The 18,649-nt window shown below is 45.9% G+C and overlaps 1 protein-coding gene across 1 annotated transcript; it reads right to left on the reverse strand.

The window, feature by feature from the left end:
• Positions 1-568: 568 nt before the first annotated feature.
• Positions 569-17,880, reverse strand: DDX6 (DEAD-box helicase 6). The gene is made up of 14 exons (XM_048968390.1): positions 17,731-17,880; positions 15,226-15,700; positions 13,730-13,793; positions 13,156-13,260; positions 11,784-11,913; positions 11,167-11,313; positions 10,826-10,924; positions 9,857-9,975; positions 9,389-9,517; positions 8,959-9,075; positions 7,668-7,731; positions 6,124-6,225; positions 5,308-5,487; positions 569-4,239 (listed from the first exon to the last, which is right to left on the reverse strand). Exons 2-13 carry the CDS (start codon positions 15,423-15,425, stop codon positions 5,312-5,314), a joined length of 1,452 nt encoding a protein of 483 aa, XP_048824347.1. The 5' UTR covers positions 15,426-15,700; positions 17,731-17,880; the 3' UTR covers positions 569-4,239; positions 5,308-5,311.
• Positions 17,881-18,649: the final 769 nt, after the last annotated feature.

Raw genomic sequence — 18,649 nt, forward strand, 5'->3', positions numbered from 1 at the left:
CCACCCCTTGGGGAAGCTCCCAGCAGGGGGGTGGGATTCCCTGATCTCCATCCCAACCCCCCGGGTTCTGTTGCTCACTCATCAGATCCCTCACAGCTCCCATTGCAGCCCAGCAGCTTCTCCACACGCGATGGCACCACACAGAACCACCAACCATGGGCTGGACGCCCCCCGTGTCTCCCTGCAGCGTGGCTGGGGCTCAGCGCCGCTCAAAGAAAGACGTGAGACCAGGCTGGTGTTCCAGGGAGCTTTTATTGAGTTTAAATCAACAAAATCAGGATTTTATCATGTCTTATTTTCGCACTCTGAACTCGTGAAACTCTCCGCGAGTCGGTGCTGCGACACACACGCATCCAGAAATACATTCTCAACCAATTCTCAGCTCCGCCGGAGAGTTTGCCAATTACCAATTTAACCAAACGCCAATTTTCCCCTCCCCCCCAAAAGTTTGCAATGATTTGTCCGTGTTGTTCACTGATTAACAGTAACATTCAACTTCCTGACTAGGGACCGGTGGGTTATGATGCCCCACCTGAACTGCAATATCTTTTTCTTCAAATAAAGTTGCTTTTGTTTTTTTTTCTGTAACGGGAACAATGACTGTTTTCTTCTCCTGCCACCCCTTCCCTTTAATTATTGGTTAAAATACAGCAAGGCTGTATCTTAATAAACCCATCCCTCCCACCACCCCTCCTTACCCTTCCCTCACTTCGTCTAGAGCAGAATTTAAAAATGCTTCCACGCAGACACGTCAGCAACGCCGCAGGAACCGAGCTGAAGGCAGGGGACGATGCAGCACAGCCTCCAGATGCTCTTTGGTCCAGAGCCCTCCTTTATTATCAACTCCAATTAAAGAGGCTGCGAGTTCCCAGCAGTTGGAAACAGCTGTTGTGCCCAACTGCGCGGCAGCAAAGGGAGCTGCACTGCGCTCAGCTGCACTGCGGCCTCCTGCAGGACGGAGCCGCTGCACAGCGCTGTACTGCAGGCTGCCCCCCTCCCCATCACCTCCATCACAACGCGCGAAGCATTTTTAAATCCTGAGAGCAGACACCCTCCCCCAACCCGAGTAAAAAAAATCAAAATCAAAGTCAGAATGAGATGATTTGATACCAACGTGTGTACGACAAATTCATACCGAGCTTCCGTGTTCTTACCCACAACAACAACAACAAGTCGCAGAGCGCAAAGGAAAGATGCTCCCATCTCATTCTGGAAATTAAAATACCTATTGGAGACCAACCCACCCCCCACCCCCCTGAGGGAAAGCCCTACAGAGCTGCACCCTGAGGCCGGCCTGCAGCTGATCGGAATAAATTGGCTGCAGATGGTGTCCATCTCTTTGCGGCCATTTCACCTCAATTTTTAGACTTCTGGGAGGAAAAAATGCAGAATTACTCATATTATCATCGATGCCATCTTTGTCAGAGGAAGTATTTGGCCCAAGGGCTCCTCTGCTGAAGAGACTGGCTCCAAGCAATGCACAAATGCAAAGGCTGGCACGACCAGAAAAAGAACAGGGTGTCACAAGGAATCTCAAGAAGCCAAAATTGATTCACAATTGATCTCGGGGAGAAAAACAAACAAAGGAAAAAAAACCCTAGGCTTACCCTAGTCATTTGGAGCATCTTTCCGTTTGCATCTGTTGGAGATAGCCTGTTAGCACCAAGAATAGGCTGCTTCCTTCAGCACTGGAAGCCGCCTAGAAATGGTGCCCCCGATATTCAGGTAAGTGCCAATCCTCAATAAGAGGCCAAGTTTAAAGTAATACTTTCCATTTAAAAGTTCTGTGCTTCAAGAGGGACCATCAGAGCATGGCACCGGGCTCACTGCCCCCATCAAGCAGAGCACACGCACCTCACCCCACGCTGCTGTCCTGTTCTTGTCACACGCGTGTGCCCCGCCAAGATCCTACACTTGTATTTACATCTGTCATGTCTTTGTTGCACTAAAACGATCCCTCTTCTGACTCTCTGGAAAAATCATAAGCTGGCTGCAGTACAAGAGCAAGATTTTACTTTTGGTCAAAGTTTGCACCCACAAAGTCCCACCCCCGCCCCCCTCCCAGCACCCCAAAGTTGTTTACATTTAGTACCTGCCAGTCAAATGTAAGCTGTGTGGCTCACAGAGTGTCTGTGACCAAGCTCTTGAGTTTGTACTCTAGTGCAGCATTTGCTACAGTTACGGAGTCACTGCTGACACAAAAAAAAACAAAAAAAACACCCTTTCCATCATCTTGTAAAGCTGTTGTCAGGAGGCACCTGGTTTGGTGAGTGTGTTCCTCGAGGAAAAGGACAGGAAAGTCTGCCTTTTGGTTCCAATCATACTCAAAACAAGAGAAAAAAGTGTGGGAGGGGTCAAAAAAAGGGAGAAATTAAGACAATTAATTAATTCCTGCCTCAAAGTAAGCAAGCATAGTGTGAGTGCAGCATCTGTATACAGAATAAATGAGCAAAAGGGATTGCATTCCTCCAGGTGCCTCCTGACGCTGTTGTTGAACAGGCTAAAAGGGAATTTTAAAAGTTTACAGTTTGATTTGTCTCACTCCTTTTGCCTGGAGATCAGGCCAAACATCAAGCATGTTGGGAGGGGCACAATTTAAAGCAACACCGTTTGACCAGGAGGTGTCCCAGCGACAGGCAGCAAGCGGCGCCTGAACAGAGCGATGGCGAGCAGCTCTCTGCAGCCCCAGGCACACGGACAGGGCTTCACCTGCCCTGCTCACCAAACGTCTGTACTGAGGTCGTGCTGGGCAGAAAATACGCAACGCTGCAGGAAATCAATCGTTCCCATCGAGCTCCAGAACTGTCCGTTCACGCATCTGTTTCCTATGGTTTAAGCCCAAATCCACACCTTACGCACATCCTGCTCAGCAGCGCTGACACCCGCCGCATCCCCTCGTGCCACGCAGAACGCGGCTCGTGGCACCTTCAGAGCTTGCCAAGTTCCTGAAGTTTCTAAGGGGAAGATTGAAGAGCGTCTCAAACGAGCTGAGCCACAGACTGCTGAGACCTCAGGGCCTCGCAAATAATCTCCTCCACACGAGTGGCACCGGCAGCGTTGCTGACAGCGGAGCAAACCCACCCCGACCAGGGACACACGTGGAGGCTGCCCTGCTCACAGCATTTCTCATCGCTTAGTGTTGCAGAAAACTGAGCCCCTCTCATCTTTAGCTGCTCCCATAATCAGTCAAATCCCTTTAACCCCAGCAACCTTCATCAAAAAAAAAAAAAAGAACAAAAAAGTTATATATGAACCCAAACAGGAAAAAAAAAATATTTACAAAGTTTGTACAATATACACATCTGATTTTCTATGGGACACACTGCACCAGAGGAAAGAGGGCCACGGCTCTGAAACAAGTCTACATATCAAGTGCTGGAACTACTAATGGAGACTTATGGTAACCAGTCTTTAGTGTTCTGCTAGAGCATAGGGGTTTTCTTATGGCTCCTGCAAGAGATGACAGGCTACTCTTTCCTTCTGGAGCTACGATGCTGCACCTAATCAGCCCAGATTTTAAGTTGGTTTTGTTTTAAATACAGGTATTTACAGTGTGGGTGAACTGCAGATGCATATCAACTCCTCCAACTAAAGAAAAAAAAAACAAAAAGGAAACAGAAGTTGAAGACAAAGTAGTATTACCAATAAGTTTCACCTCACAGCCCTGGCCTCGAGTACTTGGAGAGGAAGAGAGGGGGGAGAGAGGGGAACTTTGACCTGAAACCAAAAACGGCGGCTGACTCCTCGGGCTGCGTCAGAAAGGTGATGTTCTGAATGGTCTCATAGCATAAGGCACTTTGCACGAATAAGTAACAAGCTCTTTAGCTTCAAAACAGATGAGTAACCAGGGAGAAGTTGAAATGCACTCAGTCGACGGTTGGAGAATTTGAAATCGCAGACAAGCTCGTGTTCAAAGATTCTTCTCTTTCCAGGGTTTCTCTTCTTCCCTTGCTGCCCCTCCCACCCAAAGAAAAAAAAATTTAAAACCAGCAGTTAGTGCAACTAATGTTCAATCAGCACACAGTGCAAACGAGTGGAAAACAAAAAGACATTCCTCCTTTCATCTTCTTTCTTCCTTGCTGCCAAATTTAAAAAGAAAAAAGGCCGAGCTCTTTAGTCTTCATAGTTCCAAAATGAAAAGACGAAGAAAAACCCACAAAGAGAAGGGTATCCCCAGAGAAATGATGTGTCACAGATGTGGATCAAAGGGCTTCACCTTCTGGCATATGTAGTCAAAGCCTGAATAAATAAATACACAAATGACAACCTGCAATAAGTCAGCTCTGTGCAAAACCTAACAACTGAATCACGCTGACTGTGGGGCAGCTGCACAAAAGCCACCGCCATGGGCTGCAGTTCAACCACTGCCCTCAGATGTGCCTCTACCACCCAACTTCTCCCCCCAAGGAAGCCACCCAAGAACCCTGCCCAGCTTCACCGTTTGCTTTGCTTTATTCATTTTAAAACATGGAGAAAGCTCAGCCAGCAAAGTAGAGGCCACAAGTCAACCTGAATGACCAGCTGGCTAGGGCTGGCCTCGAGTTATTTCAGAGAGATACAGGCTTTGTTTTAATTTCCATTTTAATTAACAGACTGTTTCTTCAGCAATTTTTTTTGTCAACAGAGAGCAATTTCAGCAGCTTTGTTAGAATTCTTAACTCATGATCTCTAAGAGAAGATACACCACAGAACTCCCTTCAACCCAAATGGTTTGCAGCATCTCAACAAGCAGCAGATCAAATATTGCCCGACTGCTGTGGCTGTGAGAATAACAGTTTCCTTGGATTGTGAATGGACTCAGCCTTCTTTCCTCAGACAGCCATCAAAAAGTCACACTTCCAAAGTCCTTGCCAAAGAAACCTCTTTTTCTTTTTATGTTATGTAGACCTCAAGTGGCAACACAGATGAATTACAGCTCTGTTACCTGCTGTGCTTATTGCAAAAGTTGTACGAATCAAAGGATGCAAAACAAATGAGGCACCCATGGCTTGAACCTGCTTCTCTCAGCTGCTGAGGCGAGCAGGCCGTTCTGTTGGTGCTTTGTTCTTAGGAGAGCTGTGTTCTCTCCTCACCTTTCCAATCATCACTTTCTGCCCATACTCCTCTTAGCTAAGAAATACAGAAAGAATTCACTCAGCTGCTCACAGCCATCCTGTCTCTACACAGGATTCCTAGACAGGATTCCCCCATCTCCTCTGACAGCCTACTTCAAACCCTTGTTTTCACATCCCAACCTCCTCAGCACAGCAGTTTCCCCTCCTCCCCACAGCGCCACTCCAACACAACTCCAAGTCAGCACATACGCACATGGTTACTGTTTCTCATCTTCTACAGGTTCACTGTGGTATTCTGCCACGTAAAGGCTCTTGTCAATGTTGCTTGGTATGGGTTTGATTTCAGTTCCCAACTGCTCCTCAATACTTTTCAGGTTGAATCGATCATCATAGGTGATCAAGTTGATGGCCAGGCCAAGATGTCCAAAGCGACCTCAAGAAAGAAACTCAGACTGAGTCACAGGAGGTCAACTGAAAAGATTCTGCAGTGCTGCTAACACAGCTCCCTGCTTACAAACGTTCACCTGGACCTGTGAGCTCACACCAACATCTGCTAAGGACTTTCTACTACCAGTAGAAGCCTTCCACTACTGCAGCGTGGAACTGTGTGAGCAGGTTTGTTCTTCACTGCCATTCTCAGCACATACCTGACACCACAAACACCTTGGAGCACGTGGAGACCAACAGACAAACAAGACCCACCACGCTTAAAAACCCATGGAAACCACGTTTTCAATACACAACCTTCCCAAACTGCAAACAATAAACATTGGCAAGTGTCATGGAATTAAAGCAAAAGGTGCCTTTTTCCCCCCTCATTCTCTTTTTTTGTTTCTTTTTTTGTTGTTTTTTTTTGGACTAGGCTCTTCAGGCTCGTTTAAAGAGCACAGCCATTTACTCAGGTATTTGTGAAGAAAATCCTACGAGATGGTGCCTGTAAGTAAACATCAGAGAAAAAACAAAGCTACTCAAAATAATTATCAAGTACAGTAACAGAAAGAATCCAGCCAAAGCCTAAGGTTACAGCTATCAGCACAGTCGTTCCTCAAAGATGTTTCTCTCCTCTCACCTGATCTGCCAATACGATGGAGATAAGTCTCTGCCAGCTTTGGAAAATCAAAGTTTATCACCACATTCACAGCTTGGATATCAATACCTCGGGTAAACAGATCTGAAAGACAACCCAGGTCACAGAGAGCATTAACTTCCATGAAATCTAATGCTGGGCTGGGAAATTTAGGAAATGCACATTTCTGAACACGGGTTAGGACTAGTTCCTAAAGATAAGCTTTCTGTATATAAAGACATTTTGCATACAGCTCTGTTACAGCCTCCTCCTGCTCTTTATCCATTTCAAGCATAATAAAATAAGAACTATCAAGACATCACATCTTCAGATCTAGGTCAATAGAAGGAATTCACACCAAGCCAGTTTTTGCACATGGAGTCTATTTCTGAGCTGGTCACCTTATATAAGCACCTCATCAAATAAGGCACGCACTGCCATTATCACAACAGACTTAAATGTGAGCTACATCCCACTAACTTAACTTTCTGTTTCATTTCAAGTGAGTTTTGTTAGCAGCTCTAAGATAACTCAGGTCATATACAGAGCAATCAGAACTGCAAAGCATTTAGAAAAGATGAACTACAAACATTCATGGAATCAGTAGATCATTACTCAATAATCCTAGCCACCGTCCCACCTACAGTGCTCCTATTTCATATCCAGCAATTTACAGAACACTCAGAAGTTAGAACATACAGAAAACATAACTGAAATACAAAGTATGATCACAATGAAAGGATTTGTTAACATGCTGCACCACCATGGTTTGACTACAAGAGAAAGCCTCTATGCCTCTCCATCAGCAGAGGGGTGGCCAGCAGAGACAGGGAGGTGACTGTCCCTCTCTGCTCTGCTCTTATGAGGCCCCACCTGCAGCACTGCATTCAGGGCTGGAGCCCCCAGGACAAGAAAGACAGAGAACTGTTGGAGAGGGTCCAGAGGAGCCACAAAGATGATCAGGGGCTGCAGCACCTCCCCTATGAAGACAGGCTGAGGGAGCTGGGCTCGTTCAGCCTGGACAAAAGAAGGCTGCAGGGTGACCTCATTGCAGCCTGCAGTACCTAAAGGGAGCCTGCAAACAGGAGGGGAATCAACTCTTTGAAAGGGTTGATAACTGCAGGATAAGGGAAATGGTTTGAAGTTGAGGGAGGGAAGATTGAGGTTGGATGTCAGGGGGAAGTTCTTTACTATAAGAGTGGTGAGGTGCTGGAACAGCTACCAGGGGGGCTGTGATGCCCCGTCCATCCCTGGAGGTGTTCAAGGCCAGGTTGGATGGGGCCCTGGGCAGCCTGGGCTGCTGTGAAATGTGGAGGTTGGTGGCCCTGCATGCGGAGGGGGGTTGGAGCTTCGTGATCCTTGAGGTCCCTTCCAACCCTGGCCATTCTGTGATTCAGGAGCACTGCAGCCCATTACACACAAGTATGACAAAAATTCTCTTACTAAAACAGATTAGTTTTATCACTAAACAATTGATCTGTTATACCTGGGCTAATGGCTACTCCATCACAACCTTCAGAAACAGAGAAATGCAAAGGAACTCTTACCAGTGCAAACAAGATTGCGGCATAAGCCATTTCGGAAATCATGGAACACGCGGTTGCGATGCTCCTGGAAACACAGCAGGAAAATCCAATTAAAGAACAGCTCGACTTGCAGCTGAGTATTCAATTTACAGCCACAAATCCCACCCTCACCTCCTCATGAACGTCAGCTGACTCAAAGCTGCTCATTCTACTTCTCAACACCAGAATTTTTTGGTGCCCAAAGCGTATCTCCATTCCCAATGCTTTGACCATCATCTCTCCCAGCCCCGTGCCAAATTCTATGTATTAATATCTTACATCCTAAAAATGTATTTGTGAGCATTTACATAACATCTGGAAACATCCTTCCTTTAAAACTTGCAGTAACTCCATTTTCCAAGGCAGCGTGTTTTCCACCACTGGATCAGTCAGTGATGGATGAGCCAAGTGTCTGTGCAGCCTCTCCTCTTATCAACAAGCCACTCTGGACCATGCAAAGATTAACTTGTATCATTTCCAGAGAGACAAATGAACAAGTTGCAGCATCCCATCAAACAACCAACCTCCATTTTTACCAGAAAGATGAACTACTGACAAATCAGAGAAATGAAAAATCAGGTCTCAAGCAACCCATCAGCACATCTGTGTCCTCAACACTGACATCACCTTCACTTCTGCTTCAATTCTCGCTCCACATACAGCCCAGCAAATGTTTGTCTTATCTGTCAGGCCAATAAACAGCTAGGTTACCATTAAAGCTGTTGCTTTCTTTTGTTCTTGCTTACTTACAAAATGAAAAATATTTTAAAGTCCTACTGCCTTCTGCACATCACTTCGACCTCTTGTGATGCTCCAGTTCACTGGCTAACAAGGAAAGCTACAGCATGAAGCTTGAGGATGTGAGCTACTCTTCAAGTCATATAAATCCTTGTGCACCAAGGCCACGTTGATATTTTTCATGGCAAGGCCACGGGTGCCAAATTGCTATGCAGTAGTTGGCACTTCTACTAAGAGCTCTGATCAAAGCTGCCTCCCCGACTTCTCAGATTGCCCTACAGCATGGAGCAAGAAGTGCTGCTTGCAGTCATGCTGTGTGCTCACCTCAGCTGAGTACTGCTCTGTTCGGATTCCTAAATACCAACTCATCAGTTTGGAAAGAGCTAAGTGCAGAAAATGTCTGGACACAAAGTGGAACCAAAACAAAATACATTTTCACAGGACAGGTAAATTTAAAGCAAGCCTGAGACTTTGTTCAGCTATGCAGTAGAGCTGAGAAGAACCCAGGCAGCAACTGCTGCAACCTCATACTTACCTGCCTCATTTTAGCATGGATGTAGAAGCAGGAATAGCCCAACTGGGAGATCTTTTTGGCTAGCAATTCAACCCGCTGAGAGGAGTTGCAGAAAATGATCGACTGGTTGATCTGGAGCTGGACATATAATCACAGCATTCAGTAAACACAGAATTTTAACAGCAAATCTAAGGCATGCATCTAAATCCCTTTCAAAAAGAAGGGAGAACAGGAGCTGCAAGCAATTCATACCATATATATTTCTGAAAAACAGGGGGAAAAAATTGCAAAGCTCTGCACCACAAAAGTGCAGGACAAGAATCATTTCTAATTTCAGCTTATACAGCAGCATTAGTGCATTTTGTCAAGGAAAAACCTCCATCACCTGAAGTCTTATTATTCATTTTGAAGGGGCAAAATGCTTCTGTAGGTTCTTGGCCCTATCTCTTACCCTGGAAAACAGCGTGTTGAGGCAGTGAACCTTCTGACGCTCGGTGACGTAGGCATAGTACTGGGTAACTCCCTTCAAGGTCAGCTCCTCCATCAGATTAATCTCATAGGGTTTCTGCAAATGGGAATTCTGAAAGACAAATTAAAATCAGGCAGGTGAATCTACATGCAAAGCAGCATAAAGACACCCGATCCTCTGGCACACCTCCATTCCTCCAAGGCAAGAATGCATTTCCCAGCCACTCCGTATCTGCCATAAGAGAGGGCAGGTCAAATGTCAAGAAAGATTACTTGCAACTCCAAGGCACCAGGCTACACTAAAAGCAGTTACCTTCTATCCCATATTTAGGCTGATATATGAAATCAAAAAAGCAGGGGTGCATAAATAATAGCAGCAACCACACAGCACTCACTGCAGCACCCTGTGCACAACACCACATCGTGTGTCAGAGATTCCAGCTGCACTCACCATGAACTTCTGTACACTCAGAGGAAAAGTGGCTGAGTAGAGCAAAATCTGTCTGTTTTTAGGTAGCGTGAGAATAATGTCTTCCATTATCTGAACAAAATCTTGAGACAGCAACTTATCTGCCTGTAACAACAGAAGCACAAGACAAGACATTAAAGAGATGGGACAAGATTCCAGTCTCCTGGTAGTGTTACACTGCAGAAGGAAAAGATCACCAGGAACAGCCTCCTCTCCAGCTTCATGATGGGATTGCTCCCTTTGGAGTAAATGTTAAACTCTAAGAGACATCTGATTTAGCTGCTGGAAACAGGATTCACCACTTAAAGGAAGTTTACGTTTCCTGGTTTTCAAAACTGTTTTCAAAACAGAATCAAATTAAAGAAAAATAAATAAAATCCAAGAGCCTTCACACAATTGTTTTCTCAACCTTCTCACTCAGAAGCCTGTAATCTCTCAGACATTCACAAATCACACGCCCCATCCTGCAGGCATTCAAGGCCAGGCTGGATGTGGCTCTGGGCAGCCTGGTCTGGTGGCTGGTGACCCTGCACACAGCAGGGGGTTGGAACTGGGTGATCATTGTGCTCCTTTGCAACCCAGGCCATTCTGTGGTTCCATAAAAAACCCAGGCCTATTCTATGGTTCTATACAATCAGTTTATATGAACTTGTGCTAAGCACCACCCAATTGTTATGCACTGAAACTAAACAAAATGCATTCCCTCCATTCAGAAGTGACTGTTCATCTGTTCCACAGCAACAAAAAAGTAAACAGAGAAGTAAAACTTTCTTAGGTGGCTTTCCTAAAAAATTCCCTTCTTCTGCCAAAATACCTTCTCAAAACACTAAGAAATGAGTTAGTTTGATATCCTCAAGCAAAGCTACTTGTTGCTGTGCATAACGAGGTGGCTGGCTAAGACACATTACTGCTTTAACCTTTTAAAATGAAAAGTGTTTCAAGGTGAGCAACTTGCCTCATCCAATACTATCATCTGGACATGCTCAACTTTTGCTACTCCTTTCTTGATGAGATCGAGGATTCTTCCAGGGGTAGCTATCACCACATGCACTGTGGAGTCAGAAGAGCAAAAAAAAAAAAGTTAAGGCAACTCAGGCAGTGTTTCCAGCATTCAGAGACATGTTTTATACCAAGGGTTTGAGAAAATAACTAAATACTGCGACAAAGACACATCACAAACTATTTTCTAACAAGCAAACAGTAACATAGGCATAAGAGAAAAGTACAAATTCTCTGACTCAGGACAAAAGCCCCAGACAAACAGTGATTGTAATGCAGCAAAGTGCTCCAACCTGTATCATCAAGCCTCATTATGTCATCTCGCAAATTGGTTCCTCCTGTTGTTGCCATCACTTTGGCACCTCCCATGTGTTTGCTGACTTGGATACAGATTTGACTGACCTGCAGGGCTAGCTCACGGGTGGGAACAATCACCATTGCTGAAAGTTAAAAGTACAGCAGGATTACTACCAACACACAATCTTCAATACTTCCCTGCAGAACACGGAAGCTTCACAAAAGCCACGTTTCACAGTGTTGCAGTTCCACTATGGATATCCTGATAGATACTAACAGAACTCCTAGCAGCTGCTTACAACAAGATAAATCCCACACACCCCAGACACTCGCTCCACACAGCTCTCCCAGCCACCACTTGTTTATTACTCCAAATCCACTTTTTGGGGCAGGAAAGTAAAGCCTGGAAGATAGCTTCCAATTCAAGTTCCTTAAATGAACCGTGCAACTTTGACAATTCCACCTTCCCTCCACCATTCCCCACATCCTTGCTTTACAAGTACAAGCAGACAACCTACATCACTGCATTTCATCAACCAGCTTTGGATTCAAGTCCAGACAGTGAGCACCACCACCACCCACATACAGCTCAGGCAGACCCGTCCCAACTGACCTTGTATGTTGTCCTTCTTTAAGTCTAGCCGTTCAAGTAAGGGAATGAGGTAGGCTCCACTCTTGCCCGTTCCATTTTTCGCTCTAGCCAAGATATCCCTACCAGATAAAGCAATGGGGATGCTCTCCTCCTGCAATGACAGTCAATGCATGAACAATCACGAGCTGGGCTCACTGAAGAGATGAGCAAAATCCACCTCTCCTCACTAACAGTGTAACATTACATGTTTACTCTGTGAACAGAACATCCTGCAAGTACTGCGCACTCGCAGTGGGAAGGAGTTAAACCTATCAGCAAAGAGCTCTCCAACATCACACAATACTTCTGCTCCCAGTGTCCCAAATAAAGTTCTTATCCTGCCCAGTGCTGGACACTGCAAGCATGGGAAACCCATAGTGACACATCAGCAAAAAGTAATTAAAAAAAAATCAGAGAAAAAAAATTGAGGAGGCAGCGACAGACACTTGCAAACTCCTCCAACAGAAAAAGATGCACATCTCTCAATGCTGGAAATGCATCAGCCCATGTAATTCCCAACCTGCATGCTTCTGTGACAGACTTTTCAAAAGAAAGCCTGCTGGTTTTGAGACTTCAGCCATGCAGTATTCATATTCAGGTCACATGTATTCTTCATTTTGCTTTCTTTTGCAGCAACACCTGAACAACCCAAGTATCTACAATCTTTTCATTTGGAAAAGGTGATGTTAGAATCTGTTTCAAAGCAGATATGTTAGAAATAAGCCATAGCTTTCTCCATTCCTTACAGACAAAGTGGCCCAGCTCTCAATAACTCTCCAAGCCACAATTAAAAACAAAACTGACACTATCTTGCCCCCAACAGCAATTTCACACACATCAACAGTTACTCATAAAACAACTCTTAAAAGCAAGAGGAAGGGACAGAAAACTTACTGACACATTACTCTCTCTCCTATAATCTCCATTATGACTCCTTCCAGATGCTTACGATAAAAAAGCCAAGAATGGTGATAAGGCCATACAGATACCCCTGTAACAACTGATATGCAACCTACAGCAAATCAAAGTTCCCCAGGAAATGTGTAAGAACAGCCCTGTTCTCCCTGTGACTGCCATCACTACTGATGCTACTGAATGAGGAACACACTGATGCCTCCAGAGTGAGAAGTCAGTTTCTCTAAAATCTCAGTCAATGCCAATCTCTTTGTCAGCCAACAGCTATGATTTACTTGGACACCAGTGCTTCTTCCCTTCTGCAGTCACAGAATCCTGCTGTTCAAACCCCCAGTTCCCCAAGCCATGACACAAGTGTTCACCATTTAAGCACAAGTAACATCAGTGAGTTTGTAAGAATTAAGCTGTTGCTTAGAACTGGTCTGTTTATTTTAACAACCTGAATAGGAGATGGCTTTTCCCAGCCCATTTCAAAAATTCCCATCAGCAACTCCCGTTTCAAACAGTAATCTTCAAACTCATTTCCTTTTGTGGAGGTCACGTCCTGGATAAGCAGAAAAAGCACATCCATAAGATTAGGTCACACAACCACAGCCATCAGCAAGAGCAGAGGAGAGGCTGCTCGTGCAGGAAGATCAGAAAGCATGTTCCACTACTAGACACGAGTTCTCACTTCTCCATGCAGTATCACACAGTGCAGAAGTAAATGATCAATTTTCCAAAACCCAAAAACACTCCTGTGAATCTACAGGACATCTTTTGATTTCTGCCTTGCAGAAGGCATCGGACCCAAGCTGCAGGAGTGATAAGAAATAATTAAACTAAATTACTGAGCTTCACAAAAGAAGCATCTAATGCTAAGAAGCAATTAATTTTAAGAGACCAAATTAATTTTACAAAGCAATTTCTCATTTAAAACAGCTGAGAAAAAGTTTAAGTGCTATGGATCTTATACGACTGGTTCACTGCAGCTTCTCCCACAACTTCCATTCCTGCAATTCAAGCATCCTTACAGAAGTTTTGATTCTCAAATCCTTTGGAGGGAGTTTTAAAGTCTTCTTCCAGTCATCGCCAGGTCTACAGCAAAAGAAACAAACAAAAACAAAGGCTGGTTTAGCAACTCTGTTTTGCATTCTGATTTTCTTGGCAACAGTGATTAACATGTAATATTTTCAGCTCCTGTGTGCTGAAAGCATCTACAAGTACAAGCTCCAGTCTCTTCTGAGCAAAGTGGGATGCAACAGGCAGGAAATGGTAAACAAAGGCACTGAGCAGCCTGCCAAGTGCAAAGCAAACTTGGGAAATCTGTGTCCTGTCATGATTCCAGCCCCATTTTTGGGCCACTGAATCAACCCACAAGAACACAGGTTTCAAAGTGAGCTCTGACAGAGCGATGTCAAAGTAATAAATCCACACAGGTATTTTCTACTACTGGTGTTAAAAAGTAAAAAGACCCACATTTCTGAGTTCAGGAACTGTCTATTTTATATCCATGAGTAATGTAAGATGAAAATATTTCTGGGGAGAAAACCAAGTGAACACACACTACATGTTGAACATGTTCTCAATTTGACTCTCAGTGAGATTCAGGCACTTTTCCCCTCTGAAAAGACCCCACATGGAAGAGCACAAGTTCTCCTCCTCCCCAGTCCCAGTCAGAAATCAGTTCTGATGATTTCTGACGAGTTGTGTCCCTCGGTTTGGGTAGTAACCCAGTTTAAAAACACAACTGAATATGAGCTCAGCAAACATAAAGAGCTAGAGCATCCCATGACACACTCTCTCCAGCACAGATTTTCTTCACCAATAACTGAGCAGCAAAACAGAAATTCATGTTGCTTGGGAGGAGTGGCAACTATGGGAGGAAAAAAGTGACCTGCGATTGTAACATTCAAACCTCACAGATCTGAGGGAATTTCCAACCAGCACGAATCATTAGCACACTTCCAACAGCAGTTTGATGGGAGAAGAGAGACAAACAAGAGCGTCATAAAGGTACCAGCTTGATATGATCCCTTAGGCTCTAATTGAAATTGGAGTGTTACACAGGGAGTGCAACACCACCATTTAAGTTCCATGACAAAAGAGAACCAACTGGGAAGAGTTTCTCACCACAAAATAGATCTGCAACAACTAACCCCACAGCAAGCAAAACTGGACTGAGATTAGGCTGTGCTTCCTCCTTTGTCTTACATTTCTGTTCCTTCCCACACCACTTAAAATGGGCAAAGAAAACAGGATGCTGCTGCTCAGTGGGCTGCCACTGACAAGCAGCCACACGTTCTGAAAAAGCAAAGCATCAAGTTCAATTTTCACAACAAATAAACTGCAAAGGTAAACGTCAGTGAGAAGCTCACACCTGGAAAGACAGCTTTCTTTTCATATCACACATTCCAGGACACTTCTGTCATCAACGCCATAAAACAGAAGCAAACTTTTTAGAAGCACGTTCCCAGAAGGCATCACTCGTGTAAGCATTACTCTTAAGGCACTCGATACCAATACTCACTTAATAGTGGTGGTCATGCTCTGTGCTTGCTGTTGGGTGCCGTTGTTGATCGTGTTGGCATTTTTCAGCTGGTTCATCTGTTGCTGAGTCTGTGTGCCTCCACCTCCTGGGCCCCCGCTGGGTTTCACAGGGCCTCTCAACTGCCCGTTCTGACTGGATAGACCCATTATAACAGGGTTCTCTGTTCTGGCCGTGCTCATGTTTCTATGTTTAAAGATGTCTTTTTAGACTTCAAAACTTTGAAAGTCAGTACAGAAACTGTAATAACAGTTTATTAGACTCTCCAAAATGAAGAGATAAATAAGTCTTGCTCAATATATGAGTCCTTTATTGCAATGCAGGCAAGCACCTGTAAGTCACTCAAAAGTAAAGTAGTAACTTGCTCTGATGCACTGTGGATCAACTTTTTTTTTCTTTAAAAAAAAAAAAAGCCCTCTAACAAAGCTGAGTTATATCAGAATTCACTTGCTTCAATCTGAAAGAGAAGCAGACAATCACAATTAATACACGGACTTCTGTACACACAAATCCTCCAGTTTGCCTCTGTATTCTCAAACAGCCCACAGAACAGCACGTTATGCAAACATCACCTCTGCGCAGGCAGCACAACGCAGTTCTTGCTTTTCTGTTTCCTCAGCACAATTAGACACATATCAAACCTTTTCTCCCTGCTGTGAAGCTGAGCTGAGGTCACCAGAGATGATTCTGTAAACAGCTGTGCTTTCAGTAGCCTTGCAGGGACTGCTTGAAAAACACTACCTAGGCACAAATTATCTCAAGTGCTTCGCCTGTTCTTCAAGTTCCTTTTCTGCTGGGACACAGAAAAACCACCATTCTAAGCAACAATGTTAGGCACAAGGCTTTGACAGAAGGCAAAGGTGACAGCATCAAATGGAAATTAACATGAGGCCTAAAGAAACGTTCGACTCCAAATGCCCTTTTCACATAAAAAGTGAAATCAAAATGATCTTTAAAGATAAAAAAGAAAGAAAACCTTCAGCCAACTTCCTCCAGCTCTCAAGTTCTGACAGCTTATTCACAAACTCCTAAATGGGGTATTGATTGAACTCCATTCAAAACAGAGAAGCCCATGGTATCTTCAAGCTGAACGCACACAGCAGCTTCTCACTGAATCTAAGCAACCATGGCTAAACGAAGCAGTTGGTAAAATACATTTATAGCATGTATCCAACTCCCTGCTCACACGCTCTGCATGACGTTCTCTTCCAGCTGCCCGCACAAACTGCACACAGGAGCTGGAAGCAGACTGTCTTCAGAGGGCTCCTCCAACCTGAACCGCTCCATGGTTTGGCACACAACTTAACCCTGACGCTGCATTTGCCAAAAACATTGCTAAAGCCACAGAGATGACACAAAGTCTGCAGCGTAGGGACAGAAAGCAAGTATGGCCCAGAGACCAATAGCTCCTTACAACGCATTTAAGGAGCCAATTCACTTCTGGTTCAAAACCCTCCAGAGGAACAGAAAGTGGTGCTGCTGGCCTGGGCAATTTGTCCCAACAGGCAGAAAATGCAAGGGAAAAACTGCTTGCCCCTCCCCCCACCCTCCTAAAGCATTTCTATAGAAAATAAAAGACGTAGTAGAGAGCATTTCAAGAGATTGGAAAAGGAACTCAAACTCCTCTCACGCTGCCCAGCTGTTTCCATGTGTATCAATTATAAATTCGCAGTGAAAGTTTAAAATCGGGTCCTTTTCCTGCTTACTTTCCTGACTAAAACAAGTTACAGATTCTCTTTGGGAAAAGGATTCTGCTTCCCATTAACTTGGTAAAAACCACGCGAACCAGGAAAGTAACGGCAGGCACCGATCGCACCCTGATCCGAGCAGCAGCAAATTCTCAAATATTTGCAGCACGGAGAACCTCCCGGCTCCCTGAGGCTCACAGCTACGCTTTAAAAGGACGCAGACCAAAGCACAAAACAACACCTCGCCAAACGCAGCGAATCACCGCCCCGCTCGCCAAGAAGCGCCACCATTTCACGAACGGCCCAGCGGAAACAGGGCCCCGCACAACAACTTTCCTTCGGGCCGCCCCCAGCCCCATCCCGCCCCGGGATCGCCGCGGAGCCGTACCGGCCAGGCCCCGCACAAAGCGGCCGCGCCACCGGTAGCCGCACGGCGCCCACCGCGTGCTCCGGACCCGGGCCGCGCTGCGGCGGCTCTCCCTGCGCGGCACGGAGCGGCGCGACCCGCCCGAGGCAGCTGCGCCACAGCGGCACCCCCCGCCCGCGAACAATGGAGCGGTCCCCGCCCGCGGCCCCGCCGCTCGGGCCACCGGAGAGCGCCGCCGCCGACCCGCCCCGAGCTCCGGCCCCGCCGCCCCCGCCGCCCGCTGCCCCCCGCCCCGATCGCGGGCCTTCGGCGCCGCCGGGCCTCGGCGCTCCCGCGGCGCCCCGCAGGCCGCGAGGCCCGGCCAGACGGCAGCGACCGCCCCGCCCGCTCCCTCGGGCCCGTGCCCGCCCCGGCGCTCCGGCCCGTCCTCACCGCCACCGGCCGCGCTCCCCCTCGCCCAGGTAAAAAAAATCCTCTCGCTCCCACTGGGTGCCTTGTTATGGCGACTCGACGCTCCAAGATGGCGGCTTCCTCCTTCCTCCCGTGCGCCCTCCCCCTCCCGGCAGGGTTGGGCACGGCACGTCGCCCCGCCTCGCACGCACGCACGTACGTCCGCACGCACGCCACGCGTAGGCCCCCGGGCGGTGCTCCCTCGGTCACGTGAGCTGAGGCGCGGGGCGGGATCACGGCTCGTTGGCGCACTTCCGGTCCGCCTGCTGGGTGGAACTTCCGGGGGAAAGGGCGGGTTGCGCAGCGAAGTGGCGCTGGAGGAGCTGTAGCGCTGACTCTTCCTCCCACGTTTTTTTTTCCTCTTTTTTCCTATTTTTCTCTTCCTTTTTTTTTTTTTTTTTTTTTTCCCTCCTTTCCTCCCACTTTTTCCCTCTTTTTTCCCCCTTTTTTCCTTTTCTCCCCTTTTTTCCTTTTTTCCCCCTTTTTACCTTTTCCCCCTTTTTCCCCCTTTTTTTCTTTTTTTCTTTTTTCTCTTTTTTTTTTTTTGCTTTTCCTTTTTTCCTTTTTTTTTTTTTTTTTCTTTTTTTTTCCTTTTTTTCCCCATAAAAAGGAAATTCACTTGTTTTTCTCTCATGGTGTTTATTTTTCTCCTTGTTCCTCACATCCACCAGTTTTAGATCATTGTTTTATCTCTACCCTCAAAACCAACGTGTATGCAGTGTATGCTGCTGTTCTGCTTTCCAGAATAGATGAGAATGAATTCACTTCTTCTGGGGCTGTTTTTCTTCGCAAAGTCTGGATGGGGCTGAGTGATTCCAAATGGAGTCCAACCTCCAACAATGCACTGAGGATAGAAGCAGAGAATCTTAATATATTTTTTTTTTCAGTTATTCCATTTAAT

This window comes from Lagopus muta, chromosome 22 (genome assembly GCF_023343835.1).
Source record: "Lagopus muta isolate bLagMut1 chromosome 22, bLagMut1 primary, whole genome shotgun sequence".
NCBI lineage: Eukaryota > Metazoa > Chordata > Aves > Galliformes > Phasianidae > Lagopus > Lagopus muta.

Coding starts and splice junctions, on each gene's coding strand:
- DDX6 (XM_048968390.1), bottom strand. CDS start 15,425: ATGAGCACGGCCAGAACAGAGAACCCTGTTATAATGGGTCTATCCAGT. Junction 11,314..11,783: donor AAAGAAGGACAACATACAAG/GTCAGTTGGGAC, acceptor TTTAACTTTCAG/CAATGGTGATTGTTCCCACC. Junction 9,518..9,856: donor TGAGTGTACAGAAGTTCATG/GTGAGTGCAGCT, acceptor TTTGTCTTTCAG/AATTCCCATTTGCAGAAACC.